We start from the raw sequence: 22,228 nt of genomic DNA, 5'->3' as shown, positions 1-22,228 counted from the left end.
AACTGACCCCACAAGAAGGCGGATATACCTCCGCTCTACCAGAACCAGGCTCGAACACGCGGGCATAGGAAGCTAAACCCTTTGAATCTCACACAGATCTCTGCCGCCGCCTTTACTGCGTGGATAAATAGGAAGCGGAAGACTCAGGACACCATGATCGAAACCTTCGCAGTCACAATGAACGAAATCGAGAGAGCCCTACAAAAGAAGAAAGAAAAACCTAACCGACGGCTTATTCTTCCAAAGGAGTATCATGACTTCCTCCCCATATTCGAGCCCTAAAATGCCAGTAACCTCCCACCCCACCGAGGTGCTGAAATAGACGACCAGATCGACCTGATCCCTGACCAGAGTGGCAAGACACCTGATGCCCCACGGGGACCGCTATAGAACATGTCAAAGCAAGAACTAACAGTCCTACGCAAGGAACTCACAGAGCAGCTTGATAAAGGATTTATCCAAGTTACTAGCTCGCCGGCTGCAGCGCGTGTACTTTTTGTACGGAAACCTGGCGGAGGATTACGCTTTTGCATTGACTACGTGCGTTAAATGCTATCACTGAAATGGACCTGTATCCCTTAGCCCTTATTCATGAGACGTTTAAACAACATTGGCAAAGCAGATTGGTTTACTAAGCTCGATGTGTCATCTCCTTCCATAAATCTGGATAACTAAGGGACAAGAATGGCTCACAGCGTTTCGCACGCGATATGGCCTATATAAAAGGCTAGTTAGCCCTTTTAGACTCGCTAATACACCTAGCACATACCAGAATTATATAAACGGGCCACTACGCGAATATATTGACGAATTCTGCTCCTCCTACCTTGACAACGTTCTTATCTATCTAATAGATACCTGAAACTACAACAGCAGCATGTCCGGAAAGTGCTCAAAGCGCGAAAAGCCGCTGGATTATACCTGGATATAGGGAAATGCGAGTCTAGCTGCACTTTGACTAAGTACCTTGGGTGTATTATCGAGGTTGGGGAAGGCGTTTTAATGGACCTCGGGAAGGTCTGTGCTATCAGGGATGGCAAGCATCAATAACAGTTACATAAAGGAGTACGCGGGTTTACTGGCTTTGCTAATTTCTACCGAGAATTCATCCCAAATTCCCCAGGCATCTTACGACCGCTGCACGACCTTACAAAGAAGGATACTAAGTTCCAGTGGACTAAATAATGTCAAATGTCATTCCAACTCCTAAAGAATTCCCTAACAACAACACCGTACTTGCTCCTTTCAACCCAAAACTGCCTACAACCATGGGAACCGACTCCTCAGGTTATAATATTGACGGATGCCTATGCCAACGCTCCAAGGATTGGGTCTTATACACATGTGCCTACTTCTGAAAGAAACTGTCATTAGTAGAATGGAACTACGAGATATACGACAAGTAACTCCCTGCAGTAATTCGCTGCATGGGAAGATGGGACGCAGAGCTACGGTCAACACAGGAATTTGAGGTTTTCAGTGACCGTACGAACCTGGAATATCTTTACTCACCACGAAAACTTACCAAATGACATGTACACTGGAGCCTATCCCCAAGCAAGCTCAACTTCTTGTTCACGTATTGAAAAGATTAGAGAGCGGCTGCGCAGACGCACTATCTCGACGGGGCCAAGACGCGCCAACGGAAAAAGACGATCGGATGCAATCAAGAACCTTTCGACTGTTACAACCAGAATGGAAACATGGAGGAACAATTCTAGCCCCAACACACCTAACGCTCGCCGTGGCGGGCTTGGGGATAATCCTTGCAGCTACAGAGCCGTTAACGAGTTTCAGCTACGCAACGTCACAAAAGCCTTCCCAAACGCCGTCGTTCTCTCCCACAGCATCACCGGCAGTCCCCAGAGCTCTGTCCGATCCATCACTCCCCGGTTTCAACGCCGATTTTGGATCAAAGTTCCTCTCGCCATAGTAGTCTCTTCGATGATCCGGACAATTAGGTCCTTGGCAATAACAATCGCCACAGGCTCACGCCAATCCTCAGCGTGATCGAAACCGCCGCAGCCTCATCCGGTGGCTCAACCCGCGTCATCCGCGAGGTTGGCGCCGCCGCGTCGCACAGCGAACATCCCGATTGCATAATGTTGATTGTCTTCGCAAAGTGAGCGCACCGCTACAGGCCAGACGAGCAAATTCACATCCGGTGATCACAGCTGGCCAAGGCTGACAGCAAGACAGGTACACGACATTTTAGAGCCTTCGACTATCACTCGCGCTGGCGACTTGGATACGCGCCTGGAATACTTGGTTCACTGAACCGTAACAGATCTTTTCATTATTTGCCTTCATGAGCCTCGAGTGGCGCCAAACGAAAGGCGACGTTTAATTCATTTCAGCACCTCTGCGCCTGTCAGATACGCGCCGTCTCAATTAGTAGATTCGCTTCACTCCAACAATCATAAGTCTGGGCGCGTAGAGGGCGCCTAGTTCTCCGAAGACCAATCAGCTCGTCCGCATCTTCCATAAATTACCATAGGGGTGACGCATCGTTTCATATTGTTCGCAATCTGGTAAGAATCATAGGTATATGGGGGAACCTCCGGTAGAGAATAGCCGCCAGCCCCACCGCGGACATCCTGAACCAAAGGGCTACAAGACGCACCTTCATTCTTTTGGATTCGTAGACTCCCTCACTTTCACCTCGTCAAGACTCACCATGATATTCTTAAATTATTTTGCGCAACCACACTGATCACATACTAGTTACCTGCTCTCGCCACAAAATTTTTTCCAAGCCCTACTACCACAAGCAGTCCCGCCTTCACTATCCACGCCCATGATGGCGGACTACGACAAATACACGGTTGGATGGATATGTGCTCTACCACTAGAAAAAGCAGCTGCCGCCGCCATGCTCGATAAGAGACATAATTCACTGGAAGGTCCGGAAGGCGACCCCAATGCATACACTTGTGGCGAGGTTGCTGGCCATAACATTGTCATTGCCTGTTTACCCAGTGGTGTCTACGGTAAAACATCAGCAGCAGAAACCGCATCACATATGTCTCGAACTTTCCACAATCTTCAGTATCGGTTCATGGTGGGAATTGGCGCGGGCATCCCTAGCGATTTGATGGATATTCGACTTGGCGACATCGTCGTGAGCCATCCCGCTGGTACTTCCCCGGGCCTTGTGCAGTATGATTTGGGAAAACAGCTTTCGACTGGGTTCGAACGAATTGGGAGCATGAACAAGCCGCCTCAGGATTTACTCACCGCGCTTTCAAGATATCGGGCTTTAGCCAGAGTCGATGGAAACCCAATACCACACATTCTTGCTGAGGCAAATACTCGGAGGAGCCGAGTACCAGATGAATTTTGCCGTCCTCCCCGTCATCATGACAGACTCTTTCGCGCAGACTACGAGCATCCAAGTCCGGCGAAGTCCTGCGGTACATGCGATGCGAGCCAGCTGATAATCCGATCAGAGAGGGAGACGCCAGCTCCATTTGTGCATTACGGGCTGATTGCTTCCGGGGATACCTTACTCAGAGACTCAAAGAAGCGGGACAAGCTTCGTGACGAGGAAGGCGCAATCTGTGTCGAAATGGAGTCGGCTGGCTTGATGCAGTTGGATAATTTCCGTTGTCTTGTCATCCGAGGTATTTGTGACTACGCCGACTCCCACAAGAATGATGAGTGGCAGCCATACGCTGCGCTTGTTGCAGCAGCTTTTACGAAAGGGTTACTCAGGTCTATTCAGCCAAATAACACCATATCTTCTATACTTGGAAGGAATTGGCTGGAGGAGGTGGAAGCATTCAATCCTCGAATTCTCAAAGCCCGCATTCTACAAGAAGCTGGTGGGTTACTGAAACCATCCTACGAGTGGATACTATCGCACTCCACGTACCAATCGTGGGAGATGCAATTGGAAGTGAAGGTGCTCTGGCTTCACGGCGACCCTGGGACAGGAAAAACCATGCTTCTCCTGGGAATTATTGAACATTTATCCAAGACGAGGTTACCGGGACAGGTATCATATTTTTTCTGCCGCAATCTCCAAGTCAACAACGCTACCACAATTTTGAAAGGGATGATTAATATCTTCCTTTTTGAACATCCAGACATCAAGAGCCAGGTACAGCAGAGATTCTCGCACAAGGGGTCCTATTCCTTGACAGATGAGGTATACTTCTTTGGCGATATATTTCAATTTATTCTAGAAAGGTTGCCTCGGAATTACATCTACATCGCGGTCGATGGGCTTGATGAGTACGAAGGCGATTTTGAACAAATTGCCCATGTCATACGCAACACCATTGGGCGCTTTCCTCATGTGAAGTGGATAGTCTCGAGTCGAAATGATGAAGACATTTCGAAGTTGATAGGCAGAATCAAGCCTGTTATCGACATATCCCTTGAAGTTGATCTGCCGCAAATATCCGACGCTGTTGATCGTTATATTGAATGGCAAGTATCCGAGTTCACCCAAGTCAGTTTCTACGGTCAAAAAACCTTACTGCCAATTTTGAAACGGCGATCTGAAGGGTCATATCTTTGGGTTCAGTTTATTTGCAATAAACTGAGGTCTTCGCCCTGCGACCGCATTTTGTCGATCGTGGATGAAATACCAAAGGCCCTTGAGGAAATCTATGCAGCAATGTTGGGCAAAATGAGAAGCAAACTGGGAGGTGATGATTTAGAGGGGTGTACACGTCTACTCGCCGTAGCGGCCGCGGTGTTCAAACCCCTCAGAGTTGTTGATATGAGGCCAATATTGCAATTACCAGATTCCACAAGGAACATCGAGGATTGGGCTCACATGTGCAACCCCTTGATTGCCGTCCGGAACGGAAGAATCACATTCATACATACAACTGCAAAGCAGTACCTCAGAAGAGCAGCTCTGAACCTCGTTACATCTCGGCTGCATGTCGATATCGCCTTGCGATTGATGTCATACCTGGATAGTAAGCTGCAGCGGGACACGTGTAGCTCTTCTGGGAACGACTGCGCTCATATGGAATCTGCAAGGCTGCATGAACTCACCTATGCTTCACTCTATTGGGTTGACCACTTACGTGAAGCTGACATACTGTTTCCGGGTCGTGAATTCGCCAGTGAGAGTGAGGCCGTCGATGCCTTCCTAAGGAGATCTTTTTTATCCTGGCTAGAATTCCTAGCGCTACACAAGTCATATTCTTGCGCAATAAGTATGATTGGCACACTCAAAGAACTTGTTCAGGTAAGTTATGCCTTCATCGAAGTTGCAATGCTCCAGGTTAGATCCTAACAATAAGCGGTCTAGCGATACGATAACCCCTCCCTCATTGATCTTGCTGCGGATGCTGAGAATTTTGCTCTTTGGAGCAGGAGCGTCGTTGAATACTCACCAACCCAGATTTATGTGTCTGCACTCGCTTTTGCGCCGGCGAAAAGTATAATCAAGCATATATACCAGAATATACTACCAAGCTGGGTTGGGTCGCACTGCATCCTTCAGGATTATTGGTATCAGCGTCCTATAGGTCTCACATGCGATGACCAATTTCCAAAGAACGACAACTCCGTGACTTGCCTAAAATTCAGCCCAGATGGTCACTGGTTAGTCTGTGGCACTCTTTCTGGCCGGGTCCAGTTCTGGGACACCTCGACCCTAGAATTGCTTGCACAATATTTTCTCAATTCAAGTACCGTCAAGTCAATTCATTTTTTAGAGGACGGCGAGCACTTTGCTTCAACATTCACTGATGGTCTGATCCAGGTGTTTGTGGTCGACACTCAGTCTCCTCCTGAGTTGGCTCTAGTCACTTATACCACGGATCCGAGAGACTTGGAGCACCGAATGCCGTGTCGCGGCGATGAGTGGGAAACGGACAGACTCGCTGTATCGACGTCTCGCGATCTAGGTAGATTTGACCCAGAAAACGGAGATGTATATCTTTGGAAACTCCCGACGTCTCAGGCAAACCTAGAAGGCGCCCGTCCCATCCACGATTTTGTTTCAGGTCCCGGGCGATCATTCTTTTCTCCATGCGCCGCGTGGTTTGTCACCATGGCGAGTGACTTTCGCGTGACCAACGTACAGGAGAACAAAACAGTGCTCCATCTGCAGACGATGGATGTAGAAAAGGTGGTATTTTCTAGTGATAGTAAGTGGCTTGTATTGCTTGCTCCACGGGCCTATGTGGCTTTATGGGACTCGGTAACAGGAACCATGCCATGGGCCTTGGTTTTTGAAACCGGGCGTGGAAAAATGGAGGGCTTGTTAAGCTGCAGACACACATCAAAGACTCAGATTCTCCGTTTGTGGGGCGATCATGGTCATCTGAAGCATGTTCAGATGGTGCTCCTTTCAGCCAACAACCGGTGGTTATTGACTAGCGATGGCGAAACCACAAGAATTCGCAACGCAGCTACAGGAATACACCATACGACGTTTCAGAGTAGCTTCTTCTGGCCTTTCAACTTTGCTGTATTTACCCCCGATAACAACTATCTGTTATCAATCGAAGGGCAAGGTTGCATACGACTTCGAAGCCTCGAGACAGGAGAGACTGTGTGGGCAAAACTGCAACCAACCATGTGCAAGATCATATCACCCAGAGGCCCCACAAAGGATATCCTTTCTCTTTTCGGAGCGCAACCCAAAGCCGTTTTGAAGCATCATGACCCGCCTGCAGTTTTCTCGTCCAAAAGCCCATTGTTGGCTTTGCGCACAAGCCCAGAAGGTATTCAAGTCCGCCACACCGAATCAGGAAACTTGCTATGCGAATTACATTTCGCTGGACAAGAAATAATAGACGCCAGCTTCATGGATGCAGAGGAGGGGGACAAAATTGCTGTTACTCTTGCCTCCGATGATGAAAGCGAAATCCTGATCTTCAATTCCAGGACTGGGCAGCTCATTAAGTGCCTTCCCATAAGATGCCCAACGTCGTTGTATGATCATCATGGCGCCAGTACCTCCAGAAACCCCCTTGGTATTGCGGTATCGGAAGACCGCTGGGTTTCTTTGCGTGGTGAGAACTTGATTCGTCTTCCTGCTGAGTATAGACATGTTTCGTGGGAAGTCCAAGATTATATTCTTGGGATCTCTCTGCGTTTAGGACGCGACATTTTCTTCGATTTTAGCCCTAACGCCACAAATTCCCCCAATATTGATGCTGTTGGTCCCAATCCTGCCGATCATAATCTCTCTAGCGGCAGCCTTGCTGATCCCAGCTCCTCTAAAGTCTGTCTTCCACGCATTAACCATGCTGGTGGCAGTCTGCCAAAGCCAGGTCCGAGAAACCCTGGCCTTGCCACACCCAGACGTACAACATCCAGTCCTAACGAGTCATGCATTACCATGTAATTGAGAGAGGGTGGCATTGGCGGGCTTGATTCCTGACCCGATTCACACTTCTGCGCAACACGTGTCGGGTGCAACCAAGACTTCAATCCAAGCCATTCTAAACGTCGGCGGTCGTCGACTCCCATGGAGTCATTATATAGGCTGACAAGGACGGTGCTATGAGCGGAGCGGATTGAAACCTAGGCGTTTGATTCTGGAATGGAGAATTTCAAAATCACTGTTTTCGGCAAGGGGAGTTCAGAGAGAACCGCTACCACGAAGAGACAGGCAGCACTGTGGAGGAGAGATGCCATAGCAGTCCCAATGAGATGGTCGAGGAAGAGTATGTGGATGAGTTGTTAAAGGTCGGGCTCTATTCCCTCTGGGGTGTTGGTGCCGGTTAGGATACCGGTTCTGAAGAAACTTGAAAGACAGGACGCAAGGGAGAAGCCGTCAACCGACGTTTGGTATGTTACTTACCGGATCTGCTCTACTGGTGCTCCCTCTAGATCTCGGAAGGTGCCCTCGTCCTCGCCTAGAGCAAACTTTAAAGGACTTTTGATCTTGGAGGAGACTTTACCAAAGATACTCTACACCACTCTATGACTGACACTCGTCTGGACTCTAATCCGTGCGTTTGGAAGTTCACAAACCTCCAGAGTATGAAGGCCACGATTAATCCCATACTGGGCTTTATCTACTTCACTGCAAGTGCTCGAAGACGAACGTTGTATAGTATACTTGCGATAGGGTTTTCCCCAAGCAAACGGCCCATGGAACTCAGAGGCGTTAGTCCCAACGGTAATCACAGCAAACCTAATCGCGCCGACAAAATCTCCTTTCCTCCAACCGGGCAGAAGATCACTGAAGTTTCCAATATGGGTCGTGCTGTAATAGTTCTAGACCATATCAGTATTAAACATGTATGCATACAGCAAGTCACTGGTATTACCAATTGCCAGGACAATCCTGGGTTGCCCTTTTTGCTGGCACACATCCATTGGCACTGTGGGCATAGTCAAACAAGATACCAGCGTCCCGATGCGCGTCCAAGGCAACCTTGATAATCTTAGAGTACCCTGGTGCACCATACCCGTAGATATCCCACTTGCTAGGAGTCACGGACTAGAGAAGAAGTGAGCTTATAGAAAACCTACCATGACAATACGAACGAACCGTTGGTCGATAAAAATAATTCAATAGCTCTGTCCCACCAGGGCCACGCTCTGCGAGTGGTGCGATGTTATCTGAGAAGCCTGCTGGGTCGATACTTGCATCCGGAAGCCTAACAAAACGCAATATGGTAAGTATATGAGCCATGTGGGGCTTGTGCTTGTCCGACAATAATATAAGCTAAGGAATACTCTATCAATATTTGAAAACTTAGACCTAACGGTCACTGTGGTAGAGGAAAATTAACCTTTCGCAAGGTTATGCGATGCCCAGGGCGATAGCACAAGTCGACAGACAATAGATCAAAAAGACCGCGGCCATGATCGCTGTTAAGGAGAGAAGGCAGCTTCTATGGCCATTGTGAATCAATAGCTTTCCGGTAAATTTTAAAAATCACCCTTGATGCTGTAAACCCACAGATTAAAATAGCGCGCTTCCAGTTTTTCGCGTGCCTCTATGCCTGTCTCGATCTCGCGAGGCCGGCTAGCACAGGGTGAGAATCTCACCATGTTTATTGCGCACTCACCCGTTTTCACCCAAGTCGCGCGACTGTAAAGCGGCCTCACCCCGGGTGGCACCCACCCAACTTCTGGCCACGCTCAAGCCACACGCCGGTAGGTTAGTAGTATGGTGGCTGACCACATGCGAATCCCTACTGTTGTATGTTTTTTGCAAAACAAGCATCCTCTTTTTGACAGGTGCATGGTGCTCTGCTTGGCTTAAAAGATCGCAGACTGCTGCGGCACTGTTGATGATTTTCTACATAATTGCCCCACCGACTGTACTGAACCTACAACCTTCTTGCGATCAAACCCGATAACACAGACCATGCCCAACGAGGTCCAACTGAATGGTTCCCAACCTGCCTGAGGTTTCTCTTCGATAGACTCCCAGCAATAGTTGCAGTGCTGAAAGAATCACTTTCTCACAGCCGATTTCGCATTCGCATTGGTGACTTCCTTGGGGGCGCCTGTGCTCAAGAGACACTGGTTGACGACTTGACTGCCGATATACGCGACCCGATCGCATCCCTGGCCTGATTTTTGCCGCGCGTTGCACTCGTCAATGCACGCCTCAAAGGTCGTCAGGGTGAGCCGGTCCTGCTTGGCGCCGCCGATAACTATATCAACAGAAGTTAGTGTGGCAGTTTCCTCGTGGGCGAGATTTTGAGCATGACTTACGCTTCCCACAAGTCACGTCCCAGCTATAGCTGCCTTGGGTATGTGATTTACCACCTACACGAAGGAACTCAGTTAGCCAACTATCCTGCTGTGAGGAAAGAGAGAAAAAGGGATTTTACATTGCGGAGTGGTGTTAGTGGCCGGGCTGCCACCACCACTGCCACCACCACCGCCACCTCCTCCTCCTCCACCACCACCCTGGTTTAGTTTCGCATTGCATGCAGTCAACTTGGACTGACAATCCGCGAGCTGCTGCGCAGTAGAAGGGGGCGGGCTAGGAGGACCAAAAGGGTCGTCTTCCTTCTTCATGACCAGGATCTTGTACGAATTCGGTGCCGTCGTGGGTGCCGTGCATTTCCAACACTTCTGCGCGTCCTTTCTCCAGGTGATGAGCTCTTCCGACGAGGAAGTGATCTGTTCAGCGCATTTGTCAGGGTGGTCGAATGTTCCGGGGATTGCGACGATGCTGTGCTTGTCACAGCTGCGGTCGCACGTGTATTTGAAGTCCACACCGTTGATGGTGACTTTGTCCTTGGGTGGACTGGCCTCGCAGACGTCTTTCCATGCTTGGTCTGCGTCGGCGAGGGCGAGGGGGAGGAAAGGCAGAAGAGCGAGGAGGGCTTGGACCTTCATGATGAGAAGTATGAAGAAGATTGGGAATGGCCGTGATTGAAGGATGAGGGGACTGTTAGGAGAAGGCTCTCTTCCTCGTCTTAAGCAATCAACCCCGCGCTGGCATGCGGATCAGGTCAGTTCGGCCGAGTTTGAATTGGGGTGTCCAAGCGCCCCTTGGGTTCCAGTTTGAAGTCACTTCGTAATGGGATTGTGATATTTACGTCACAAAGTGCATTCTCAGCTGGCATCTCTACGCCACCCTCACCGTCGTCCTTGGAATACCTGCAGCTGAGATGACGAAGCTGTTGGCTGATCTGAAGATCCTTGAAAGGTGTGCGCGTTCAGGATACTCCGCAGAAGCTCCGCGGAGTATGGAGGATTGGAGGAAAGAGTTCATTTTCCGGATATAGAAGTTGAAGGTGAGTGTTTGTGAGGCGAAGGAAATCGCATCCTCCAGTTGCACGACAGGAAGTCCATGCATGTGAGACGGCATAGCGTCTGGAGCTCCCGCAAGGATTGCATTCCCCCGCCGCTAGGGATGTGCCACCTGCGGGGTGACCATCGAAGATCGGATGGTCCCTGGATTGTCTGTACTTGGTTGACTGTTGGCTGGCGTACCATACAGTACTGGTTACTTTGGTACCATACCTCAACTTTGCTTTCTATCGTATCAAAGATTGCCGAGGAAAATTCACCATGCCTTAGACCATCATGAAAGGCTTTGCTCAAGGCTTCTGTAAGGAAAGAAGCCTTGGTTACTCCTCGTCTTAGGCCTACTCCTACTCTGCCTAAGTACATAGTCCCGTTGCTATTCAGGTATGATCATATTCTCAGAGAAGACATAAATTCCAACGATACGTAGCATAGATAGTTTGTTCCAGATAAAACGAGATATTTAACCAAACAGTTCGGCCTAAAAAAAAAAGAGGAAACAGAAACACCACGAGTAGACCATCATCCACAGCCATCCAACATCAGCCAAGTCATAACCTCCCATATCCCATCAAACCAACCCCTTTTCCACCAACAATGCCCCGCGCTTCGAGTTCATCTCATTTTCCCCCACAGACACCAAGTCTAGGGGACACACCCTGTCTTTGCCCCACCACCATAGCCCTGCCCAATGCAGTCGCTGTTGCGCTTGTTGAACTGATCCGTGGTCTCGTGGCATGAGACGCAGTTGCTGGAGCCGCCGCCGTGGCCATTGATGACGAAGATGGGAAGCGGAATCCACCACCAGAATAGAAAGGCGTGCGAGCCCTGGATGAAGGCGAGAAGGGCAAGAAACACCGGTAGGAGACGCATTGTGATTGTTCGAGTAAGGTGCTGTTGATAATATGTGGTTAGAGGATTTCGTTGCAGGATCGTTGAGTAAGGAGGGCGTACACTTTGTATGGATCAAGCAGAAGTCTTGGATGTCCACTTCAATAAGTTACTGCTCAGATTGAGGTCACACTTGGGAAGAAACGATGGAGAGGTCTTGGAGAAAGAAAACGAATGTTGCAACACGTCTGGTTATATATCAGGCATGGGGCAGGACGTACATGGTAGTCCATGGTCACCGGTTCTTGGAAAGAAACACGTACAGGGCATGTATGTGAAAGTGTATCATGTAAAAATGCCCATGCAGCATGAGAAAGTACGTGACTTCGAAAGCAACAGGCCTCCGCTGATCAGATGGAATGAGCAGAGATGGACAAGGGCGGTCAGCTCACCACTCTTGTCAATCTTCACCACTTCGAGGTCGTTATCCATACTGAGACTGGTAGATGACAGAGAGTAGTATTGCCAGGCAGATACAGTGAAAAAGGCGCATACGGAGTAACCAAAGTTGGGGGCGGGGAAACTGAAGGAAAGAGATCAGCAACGTGCAAAGACATCACCTTGCATACAATGTGCTCAGATGCAATAGATCCACTATTACCAGCTGAACACTCTATTTTTCTCTTTTCTTGAATTTCTTGCTTTTTCTCTCACCCTCGGAGCTTCCCTTCCTATTGCTCAGTGTTGATCTCTCAACACACCGTCCTCGAAAGAATTTGGTGGATCTCCACACAGCGATCGGTTACCTATAGTCTGCTATATATCGTTGATGGCCTTTCCAGTGCCCGGCTCTTTCTGAGTTCGTCTGTTGTACTCATCCTGAACCTCTCTCCTTTACGCTCCTCTCTTCAACCATGAGTCGTCTAAGACCATTCTCGTGGGCCATCTTTGCCCTTGGTATCTCAATGTTGTTGGCAACCTTGATTGGTGTCAACGCTGACGATGACGATCCGTTTGGACCACCACCCAGCTCTCAGAACCCTCTTGGAGCAGGGGCCGACGATGATGATGACCCCTTTGGGCCACCACCATCAACTCCTGGCTCTGGTTCGGGCTCCGGCTCACTATGTCCGTCGCCATGGCCGTCAACGGCACAAGCGGGTTTGGGCAACACAACAACGGCCAATTGCCCTACCGGTTGGTTCTCTATTTTGCCTTTACAATGTTCGATTGCTCGCTAATAACGACAATAGACGACGGAAAGCTGTACGCCACATCCAGTGGAGATTACATGTACATCCAGTGTTGTGCGGAAAGGCAAAACGGCCGTCTTCTCGGTGCCGACGCCGTCGGCGACTTTGGTGAATGTATGGATCTCTGCATGAAAGACAAAACTGGACAATGCCGAAGGTTCGTTTCTCGCGCCTGCATTCCCCAGGTTTACAAGATGGATAGGCTAAGAAGCAAAACAGTGTCACGTATTCTCCGGGGTCGACAGGTCGCCAAAACGGGCAGAACTGCGTTCTCTGGGCACACGGCGGCTTTTCACCAGACGAGACCCTCTTTGAGATCAGCCATCACGCCTACTACGTCGAGGCCCCGTACGTCGACCAGCCCGATGACGAGATTGAGCTTTGCTCGACTCAATGTCCTGGTGCAAACAACCAAGTGTTTACATCGAACTACGGCGAGGTACGTGTGCACGTCTCCATAATACACTTGGGGATATTCCCACGAACTAACGATCAAAGTCTTTCCTGATGATCTGCGGCAAGCGTCACGGAACCCCCGGCGCCTCACAGTTCGTCGACTCCTACGAGCAATGCATCGACATGTGCGGCCTAATGGGGCCCTGCAAGAGCGTGGACTACCACCACAAGACCGGGCGCTGCACCTGGGGCGATCACAGCGGCGAGCCCATGATCGACGCCCCCGGGTACGCCAGTGCCTGGTCCATGGGCTGTCCTGGCGCGTGCAAGGAGTACCCCAAGCCTCCGCCCCCACCCGCCGACAAAATGTGCCCGGACAAGTACCATGAAGCGTTCTGGTCTAGCGGTGGGCTGCCGTTTCAGAGTCGCTGCACGCGGTACGAATGGACTGGAAATGTGGGTCTGTATATTCTGGATCCTGGCCCTGTCACGATGGAGGAGTGTATGAAGAAGTGCAGTGATGATAACGGATGTCGCTGGGGAACTTTCGAGTTCGCGTCTGGCAAGTGCGAGGGATACACGAGGAAGTATAACACTCGTGATACGGCTACTGATGGTAAGATCACGAACTATGTGAACTTTGAGAAGCTTCAGGCTTCTCCTACTGCCTGAGGGGTCAATTTGATTGAATGGGGCTGTTGGTTGTTCATTTTGTTTGGTTCTTCAAGTTGTATGGTGTGTCTATCTACTTAGTAGTAACAGATTTGTGTGGATTCATAGTTTCATGTGCTGGGCTTCAGTCCACAGAGTATTTCAAGATGTCATTATTCAGCTGCAACAGATGCTCTTTTCCAGCCTCTAAGCTATGACGGAAGATTCACTTAGCCAGATCACAATGGATTGCCTGCCCCTCAACTCTCGACGGAGCACCCCAGGCCAATCGGGCCGACCTCAGATGGAAGGCCCCGCTAGGGGAGACAGCACATTCCGGCTCCGTAGCTGAGAGTGCCAGCGCTTTGGTACTGCTTGCGGGGTCTGCAGCCCAGGTCACACATATCTCTATGAGTATGCGCGTGTTTACGTTCATCCCCTGCAAAGGGTCCAGTCAGTGTGCAAACTGGGATGGAGCATCGATGCATCCTGCACTATGACTTCATTTCGGTTACGATCCTGGCCGGGTTGAAGCGAAGCAAGCCATCGGGGCAAGCGCCCTGGAAATGTACATTGTGTGACAGCAGCAAATGATCGACATGTTTGTGTGAGCCATGACCCTCGCATAGTAGCCGCGGATGCAGGAGACAATAGATCGAGATCGGCGTCTTCCGTGGCTGGCGGGTTGGGTACTGTATACTACGTTAGCAAGCCCTCATCCCTGACCGAAACTGTTACGCGTATGATACCTGTATTCGAATTTCATGGCCGTGCGACGACTATTGGACACTAAGTGCGGTACTTTCGCGACGGCCCGCAAGAGTCATACTGTCGATCCCTTGACCGAACAGGCGCTTGTCGATCGGCTGGCTGGACAATCCTTGCTTCCTAGTAAGCTTTGACAAATCGAAACTCCTTCTAACGTAATTCCCGGTCGTTCCGCCCACCCCGGTCGATCCGCCCGCCCCCAAATATATATTTACACCTATCGAACTTGAAGCTATTCCCAGCAACCCAATTCTTAATTAAATACAGTAAACTAAATCGCGCGACGATTAGGACATCTAGTTCTATTATGCCCCTGAATATTACATTCAGAACAGGTTGGTGGGGCACGCTTTCGGGGTTCTAAAGTTGGTAGAGTAGTTTGATTAGCTTCCTCACCACCACCATCTTCCTGATTTAATTGCTCATTTCTCAATGAAATAAGGTCCCTTGCTTCTTGCACTTGGAGGCCTTGTGCAGGGGCCATATAGCGCTTTGATCGACTCTTTTTAAGCGCTTGAACTTGACTTTCTGCGCGGAGATCATTCAATTCCTTTAGCGTAAATGCAGCGTTGTAGATAGCTAGCTCGCAACCCTTTATAAGCTCATCTAAAGCACGTTTAGAAGGGCTAGAAGGACTTTGGGACCGCCTAGCAAGCATCTTTTTAATAGAAGAAGCTTTCTTATGTAGCTGTCGAACTGTATGAGACGTAGCAAGCGCAGAGGACGATGTTGAAGCTCCGCGACTAGGGGGGGGGGTAGGGGTCGATATCGAATAATTAAATCGCTTTAGGACCTCTTCAGGATCATAAGGTAGTATCCCAGTCGCGCGAAAGCCACTCTGGGTGTTCTGAATAGTAAAGACCTTATCGCGAGCTTTAGGATAGGCCTGTAGGAAGTCATGCTTGTCAATATGGTGGAAACCCAGGCGCATCTTCGCTTCAACTAGGCCTCCATAAGCTCGCTTTAATGGCCCAAAGCAACCAACATCTAGCGGTTGAAGCAGGTGCGATGAATGCGCAGGCATACAGATACAGATAATCTTATTATCTCTGCAAGCCTTGTCGAATTGAGGAGTTAAATGACTCCCATGACCATCTAGAACAAGCAGTCGATGACTTCCAGTTGTACGCCCAGTTGTATAAGGAATAAAGCACTTTTGAAGCCACCGGAGGGTTATCTGGTCAGTGGTCCATCCATTCGCGCTTAATTCAAGCCTCCAGTCACCTGGGAGACCTAGTTCTTCGAACCATCCTTCAATATGGACCTTGCCTTTGAAGATTATGGTTGGTGGAACAACATATCCCTTTGACCCAATACATTCGATCGCGGTGACCCATTCGCGCTGGCCTGGCTGAATAAGGTGAGGCTTCCCAAGCATCTCAGCCCTTGTGACAACCCGCGAGGTTGCAATTAGGCCCATAGCGAAGCCAGTTTCATCAAAGTTGTAGATATCTTCATCCTGTATGCCGTTCTCCTTGCGCAAGGCCTCTAAAGTCTCAAACCACTGCTTTATGACCTTAGGATCCTCGCAGAGGGCGCGCTGGTAGTTGTACTTGCGCGCGAATCGACTTTTAATGCTTTCATGGCGCTGAATAAAGGCAGTAACCCAGTTCTTCCCAAGCGGCTTTGGGGGGGTTGTCGATTCTGCTTGGAGAAGAAGATATGCCATTTGCTGCACATGCGAGACCCTAGGAGCGACTCCTCGTCGATCTCTAGATAATATCCATTCCACTAATGCCTCTTCCTGAGTTTTAGAGAGTCGGAATGTATGGTTGCGAAGTTCTGGTTGAAATTCATGTCCCTTAAGGCGATCCCGGAGTGTTGAACGTGGCACATTAAAAACCTCTGCTGCTTAACGAGCACTTGGAATTTCGCGCTTTTTTAAAGCTTGTATCGCGAGTTGTATCCTGCCCTCTTGCTCTACCAAGCTTTGACGAGATTGACGCGGTTTTGGTGGCATGGTTGCTGTTTGAATAACTTCAATATTTTGACGCGTGGAATTTTGGATGGGCGGGCGGATCGACCGGGGTGGGCGGAACGACCGGGAATTACGTTACAGCTCCCATCCCTGCATGGCTCCGCTTTCTCCGCACGATCTCGGATCGATTGCCTTGAGATCGCCGGGTAGCCTTGGTTCAGCTTGTGCCACATGCGGTCCTAATGCTCAAGCCCCAACCAAGTACGGCACTATGAGGTAATCCACATGAAGAAAAGGCATGTACGGAGTACGTGAATCAAGGCAAACAGAATGTGACTCTGGTGAGGGGAAGATGACCATGGTCGTCACCTTGCATTTTGTTCCGCTGGGGCGGAGTGGGACTGGGATCTGTGGATCTACATGCAGAAATGGCTTTTCCTTCAGCTATCCCTGATGTTCCTCCTTGATGTCTATCACCTTGTGATCTGGATTGCTTGGTCTACTCCGCAGACTGGCATTGATCGACGGTGGTTTGTCTGTAGAGGACTAAAGCCTCGGACATCATCCCCGACATCACTACTCTCGTCAACCCTCCCTCAGTGTTCTTTATCTCTCCCATCCATCCTGTCGTCGACTACCACCCGTGTCTTCAAAAGTCTCAGAATCATGGCCCCGTCACTACTGTCGACGCTGCTGCTTCTCCCTCTAGGCTTCCACTTTGTCAATGCTGCCTGTCCAGCCCGCTTAGCCGCGCTCCCTGATAGCCCCGAGGTCATTGATGACCCCGTGTGTCCTGATGGTGAGTATTCAATACTCCATTCTGACTTATCCCGCCACCGCCGGATCCTAATCGCTCTCTATAGACCATGGAAAGGCCGTCATAGCAGAGGACGGCACGCACTACCTACTAGAGTGCTGCACAAAAGCTCACCCGGGCGTCAACCACCTCAGCAGGGCACCGGGCATCAAGTCGAAGAAGGACTGTCTGGATAAATGCCAGAGCACCGCGAAATGTGACAGGTAAGTCAGTCACTCGTCCAAGTCAGTCAGCTTCGGTCTCTTCTTTATCAATGCAGGACGGCTCGATATTCGTTGGGTTCGGTATGCTGATTCCTTCCTTGCGTCGTGACTATAGCGTCGAGTACAACAACAACAACCAAGACTGTGTTCTGTACGAACTAGGCGGGCTCTCGCACGAGGACGCCCCCAGCGGCTCACACGACTGGTTGTTTTTCGTCGATCCTCCTGCGATCCCAGCACCAGCCAATATCACCCACATGTGCTCGACCGATTGCCCTGCTGCGCATGGACAGAAATATGTTTCTGACTTTGGAGAGGTACCTTTCCCCTCTTTCCTCCTACCCCACAAACACACAGGGAAAAGAAAAAAAAAAAGCACGACTGGCTAACTCATATCTCTCTCTCCCTCCCTTTTAGCTCTTCCACATGGAATGCGGCAAACGACACGGAACAGCGCCCTTCAAAGAGAAAGAAACCGCCACCTACCGTGACTGTCTAGACGGATGTGCGAAGCTTCCTCGGTGCGTGAGCATCGACTGGTCGAGCCGGACGAAGATGTGCTACTACGGGAAGCACTCTGGTGCTGCGCCGATTACTGCGCCGGCCTGGAACAGTGCGTATAAGCTTGGGTGTGCGAATGCCTGTGATAAGGATGGTGGTGATTCTTGTGGATGTGGGAAGGGGAAGAAGGCTGGTGGGCCTTAGGACTGGCTTGAATGGGATTCGGGTCAAACTATTGTCTTTTTGTTGTGATCGTTGTTGTCATTACTATTGTTGTTGTTGTTGAATCAGTGTCCATTGGGATGAAAGCTTGCCAATGCATCCGGGCGCCTTCAATCGCGGTATCCGTCACGTACCAGATTATTGCTGATTTCCTTATTGCTCATTTGTGGTAATGTGTTGGACTCGTTGATTGGTGCAATACAAGGTAGGAGAAGACTCGAGTATCCGAAAATGGTCTGCTCACTTGCCGAGCACAGTAGTATGGGATATCCTGTACTATGATGTCCGGGTGGATATAGATGCTGGACGCGACACATTTTCATTGAACAATTGCGCCAGGTTGTCCAGCCTGTTTTCTTTACTACAGCAGCCAATATATATACACTTGAACAGCCAGCACGGCTTCACAAAGCATTATATGTACAGGAGAATTCTAATATACAAGGCCCCACGAATCTAAACCAACCCAAACAAGACAGCGCCCGCAACGGCAGGCAACACACCCGGCGCAGCAGTCCTCATAGACGCCGCCCACCCGTCCGAGGTCTCAGTCGCCACCGTCTCGGTCGTCGGCGCGGGGGTATAGGCCGAAACCGTCTCGGGGAAATCACCCTCGGCACCGGGGATCTGCGGCGCCTCGGTTCCAATCTCCAGGATCTCATCGTCACCAGGATTTTGGTTCACGGGCGCAAGCCCCACCATCATGCTGTTGTAGTCGACAGCCATGTACAAATAGCTCAGGATCGTGCTCCCCAATGTTCCCTTGTAGGGAGAAGGGGACTCGGCGTCCTCGGTGGGGATTTGGATTTGAAAGTAGCATTGTCCTTTACTGGGGATGTTGGTAGAGGTGAGAAAGGCGGTCCAGGGGATTTGAAATGACGAAGAGCCAATGAGGAAGGTGATGGTGTGGTTCTCGGAGCTGCGGCTGCAGGGGATTTCCGGGGGAGGGTAGTACCCATCGTCGCGGCGGGTGGTTGTCATGTTGAGGGCGGCGTAGATGGCCATTGCGGTATCGTGCGGAAAGTACGACGTGATATATCTGGTTTGGAGATCGAAGGGAGTTTCGTCAAAGGTGGCATTTATCGGGGTACTACCTGTGGTGCTAGCATTTGCGGTGGATACAAAGCTGGCGGCAGGATCCACGTGGACTTGGACACCGCGTACAGGGACGGTCATGGTTGGGACAGAACCATTAAATGAGAAGGCGTGGAGAGGACCATTGAACTTGGCGGCGTTGATGCCGCCGAAGATTATACCGCCAGGAGTGTCGTTCGGGTCTGCTTCCACATCCACCTCTGCGACGGGGTCGCGCCACATACTGAATGACGGGGTGCTAATCAGGCCGCGGTCGACGAGCTGGTAAACGAAGCTGGTGTTGTGTGGGCCGATGCCAATGGAGCTGTCTGCGCAATGTCAGTACGGAGTAGGGGGTTTGCAACGAGGGCAAAGTGGCAGAGGTGGGACCCACAGCTAGAGATGCCATCCACAGTGACAAGTCCCAGAGAGACATTGGTGACTTTTGAATCTCCGAGTGTTAGTGTGTCCCAGCCGGTGAATGATTCGGGGCGGCTTTCTCGCCAATCTTCTTCATCCGAAGCGAAAGAAGATGAGCCGCGAGGGTCGAACTGTCCATAGAACGAACAATAACGTTCTTCGGAACATGCCATGCTGTCGGCGCCAGGGTACAGCACATGAATGCCTGTAGCCTGGGCGTCCACCAGCAAGGCCAGTGATTGCGGGGGCGTTCCGATCGACACATTAAGGTTGTAGCCGCCCTGTCTGGTCAGAAAGTGAATATTTGAGACAGAATGTGAGCGCATACCAAGTCCTTCAAGGCTGGCGCTGAGATTGTATCCCTGGCTTGCAGCGCGGGGATCGGCTTGGCTGGAGCCGCATGCAATTTCGCAGAGACCACAGCGGGATGATCTCTCTTGACAAGAGGAATCGATCCTTCAGCCGCAGCAGAGGCAGAGAGCAAGGCTGCTGTCCAGAAGTTGAAATGACGCGTAAGTTGGCCCATTTTGTCCAGTTATTACAGTTTTCGCTGCCTCCAACTTGGAAAGACGAGGCGACAGGGAACACTCCAGTTTTAAACTGTGGCTTCGGCGGCGGGCGCCTGGTCAGGGGCAAACAGGGTTGGATCTAAATTTACCCTTGGCTAAAGCGGCTAGTCCCAAGCTAAAAGTGCCCTAGTCCAGCCCCAATATCCACCGTGTCAAAATTACTGGTCGGGCGAAGGCCCCGGCACTGGGCACCCTTCGGACTTATCGGCATGAAAGCCGTACAAGGAAGGAGACATCGTGAGATGTGTGTGTGTGTGTGTGTGTGTCTGTGTGTCGATTCGTAGGAGCTAGCTAGCGGAAGACGAAGCTATCTAGGAAGCAGGCACGTGATCGGTGGCCTCAAGCCAACCATGTGGCATGCCGACAGGACACTTAAAACCAGTGTGGTTGATTTGGAATTGGACCCATGCCCCACGGCCCTCCAGGCACTTGAAAGATCATGAAACAAGGCGCATGCGGGAAAAGACTGCCGGATCTCGGCTTCAAGACCACTGCTAGAATGGGATCGGGGAGCACAATTGCCAATTGTACTTCTGAGAAGGTTCTTCATCATATAGGTGTGGGGCTTACCTCTCGCGGGTTTACCGGGAGTGGACGGCGGGAAGCCAAATGGCGTCAATCTGGTATAGGTATAGGAAGAGTAGGTTCCCAATTAACATGATACTGTCTTTGGCATTGAACATGGTAGGGGAGAAGATATGGTACTCCACATGATATTTGAAAATAGTGAAACTACCCCGCGTCTAAGTTTCCAAGGTTGTTTGACCAGTGGCCACATCCGTATAATAATATAGCGCCAAGTACGGAGTACGGAACTCGGTATCATGCTTGTCCACACAAAATTCGAGACATCTGCAGATCTTTCCCTACGCTCAAAGAACTATGAAGGCAGACATGGTGTTCATCATGCTCTATATGTTCCGCCCTGCAGCCAACTCTAGCACATACGACCACAGGGTGTGGAGAACAGGGCTTCCCGTCCGCTCAGCCGTACTTAAGCCACATATTGAACGCGGATGATAGTTCAAATAGCCTTGAGTGTCTTGCTGCTTTACGCCGGAATTTTAGGTGGGTGCAACTGAGTGCGGTGGGCGCTCACCCCGAAGAAGTGAGTCGCTCACCCTAATGAGTGAGTTGCTCACTCCTGGTGGGTGGGCGGTTTCCCCTGGTTTAGGAGCGATAAATTTAGTCGTTACCTCCTGCAGATAAATAAGGAAGGGCTCTCCCACTTCTTGTTCTCCTAAATCTGCCATTATACTGTTGCCGTCTTCTACCATCTTGTCGAACTTTACCACGTACGTAATATTTGTCCACGGTAATATTAACTTTAAGAGCACTATTAAGGTAAGAGGTCTTAGATTTATTACTAGTGGCAAGATGGACTAGATCTATAAGAATAACATTAAGCAGGTTTAGAAGGAGTATATTGTTGCTGCAGATGCGGAGCAGGCGAGACTCTAAATAGACGTGGTTATATATATATAGATGCTTAATTTGACCTAGGGTGAAGACACTAATTTTCTTTAAACAAGTTCTGTAGAATCTGCAGAATAGGGACAAAGGCGATCTAGATATGATATAGAAAGGCTTTTGTCTAAGCTCATGTATAATACCCTACCTGATATATCTCTTGCTCTTGGTACCCTATTGTCTTGAAAATCTATCTTCCTAACGATATGCAAAGCATTACAGACCTACAGAGGACGAATACTTATTCTAGGGGCATCATCGTATATCAGCTGCCTCTGTAGATAACCACATCGATATTGTTCTTAATGTTCTGGATTATGGAGCAGGCGCTGACTTTATAGATCTTACTAGACTTGTTATCCAAATTCCTTACAAACCTGAATACAAAGGCGAAAGTATTAGATGGTTATACAAGCACGCGCTAGAAAGCTGAT

The 22,228-nt window shown here is 49.9% G+C and overlaps 6 protein-coding genes across 6 annotated transcripts; 3 read left to right on the top strand and 3 right to left on the bottom strand.

Annotated features, from left to right (window-relative positions):
* Positions 1 to 2,800: 2,800 nt before the first annotated feature.
* BJX68DRAFT_259225 (5'-methylthioadenosine/S-adenosylhomocysteine nucleosidase family protein) lies at positions 2,801 to 4,149 on the top strand (the record flags this gene model as incomplete). Its single annotated transcript, XM_071043665.1, has 2 exons — positions 2,801 to 3,984; positions 4,089 to 4,149. 2 exons carry the CDS (start codon positions 2,801 to 2,803, stop codon positions 4,147 to 4,149), a joined length of 1,245 nt encoding a protein of 414 aa, XP_070893075.1.
* Positions 4,150 to 9,390: 5,241 nt separating this feature from the next.
* Positions 9,391 to 10,287, bottom strand: BJX68DRAFT_272590 (uncharacterized protein; the record flags this gene model as incomplete). Its single annotated transcript, XM_071047241.1, has 3 exons — positions 9,391 to 9,593; positions 9,655 to 9,708; positions 9,774 to 10,287. The coding sequence occupies 3 exons, from the start codon at positions 10,285 to 10,287 to the stop codon at positions 9,391 to 9,393; spliced, it is 771 nt and encodes a 256-aa protein (XP_070893074.1).
* Positions 10,288 to 11,346: 1,059 nt separating this feature from the next.
* Positions 11,347 to 11,825, bottom strand: BJX68DRAFT_272589 (uncharacterized protein; the record flags this gene model as incomplete). The annotated part of the gene is made up of 2 exons (XM_071047240.1): positions 11,347 to 11,595; positions 11,814 to 11,825. 2 exons carry the CDS (start codon positions 11,823 to 11,825, stop codon positions 11,347 to 11,349), a joined length of 261 nt encoding a protein of 86 aa, XP_070893073.1.
* Positions 11,826 to 12,446: 621 nt separating this feature from the next.
* On the top strand, positions 12,447 to 13,853 carry BJX68DRAFT_272588 (uncharacterized protein; the record flags this gene model as incomplete). Its single annotated transcript, XM_071047239.1, has 4 exons — positions 12,447 to 12,729; positions 12,786 to 12,942; positions 13,005 to 13,224; positions 13,284 to 13,853. The coding sequence occupies 4 exons, from the start codon at positions 12,447 to 12,449 to the stop codon at positions 13,851 to 13,853; spliced, it is 1,230 nt and encodes a 409-aa protein (XP_070893072.1).
* A 3,239-nt stretch (positions 13,854 to 17,092) lies between these two features.
* BJX68DRAFT_279802 (PAN/Apple domain-containing protein) lies at positions 17,093 to 18,243 on the top strand (the record flags this gene model as incomplete). The annotated part of the gene is made up of 4 exons (XM_071048802.1): positions 17,093 to 17,317; positions 17,382 to 17,538; positions 17,654 to 17,855; positions 17,956 to 18,243. The coding sequence occupies exons 1-4, from the start codon at positions 17,185 to 17,187 to the stop codon at positions 18,241 to 18,243; spliced, it is 780 nt and encodes a 259-aa protein (XP_070893071.1). The 5' UTR covers positions 17,093 to 17,184.
* A 318-nt stretch (positions 18,244 to 18,561) lies between these two features.
* BJX68DRAFT_248918 (aspartic peptidase domain-containing protein) lies at positions 18,562 to 20,313 on the bottom strand. The gene is made up of 3 exons (XM_071042004.1): positions 20,084 to 20,313; positions 19,730 to 20,036; positions 18,562 to 19,664 (listed from the first exon to the last, which is right to left on the bottom strand). The coding sequence occupies exons 1-3, from the start codon at positions 20,279 to 20,281 to the stop codon at positions 18,718 to 18,720; spliced, it is 1,452 nt and encodes a 483-aa protein (XP_070893070.1). The 5' UTR covers positions 20,282 to 20,313; the 3' UTR covers positions 18,562 to 18,717.
* Positions 20,314 to 22,228: the final 1,915 nt, after the last annotated feature.

This window comes from Aspergillus pseudodeflectus (assembly GCF_044049435.1).
Source record: "Aspergillus pseudodeflectus strain CBS 756.74 chromosome Unknown BJX68scaffold_84, whole genome shotgun sequence".
Classification (NCBI taxonomy): Eukaryota; Fungi; Ascomycota; class Eurotiomycetes; order Eurotiales; family Aspergillaceae; genus Aspergillus; species Aspergillus pseudodeflectus.
Note: the sequence above shows the minus strand (reverse complement) of the source record. Positions and strands in the feature narration are given on the sequence as shown.

What these genes read in the sequence shown, in the direction of transcription:
- BJX68DRAFT_248918 (XM_071042004.1), bottom strand. Translation starts at nt 20,281, where the DNA reads ATGGGCCAACTTACGCGTCATTTCAACTTCTGGACAGCAGCCTTGCTC. An exon ending in CGCCAGCCTTGAAGGACTTG is followed by an intron (nt 20,037 to 20,083) that starts GTATGCGCTCAC and finishes CTGACCAGACAG; the next exon opens with GGCGGCTACAACCTTAATGT. An exon ending in TGTGGATGGCATCTCTAGCT is followed by an intron (nt 19,665 to 19,729) that starts GTGGGTCCCACC and finishes GACATTGCGCAG; the next exon opens with ACAGCTCCATTGGCATCGGC.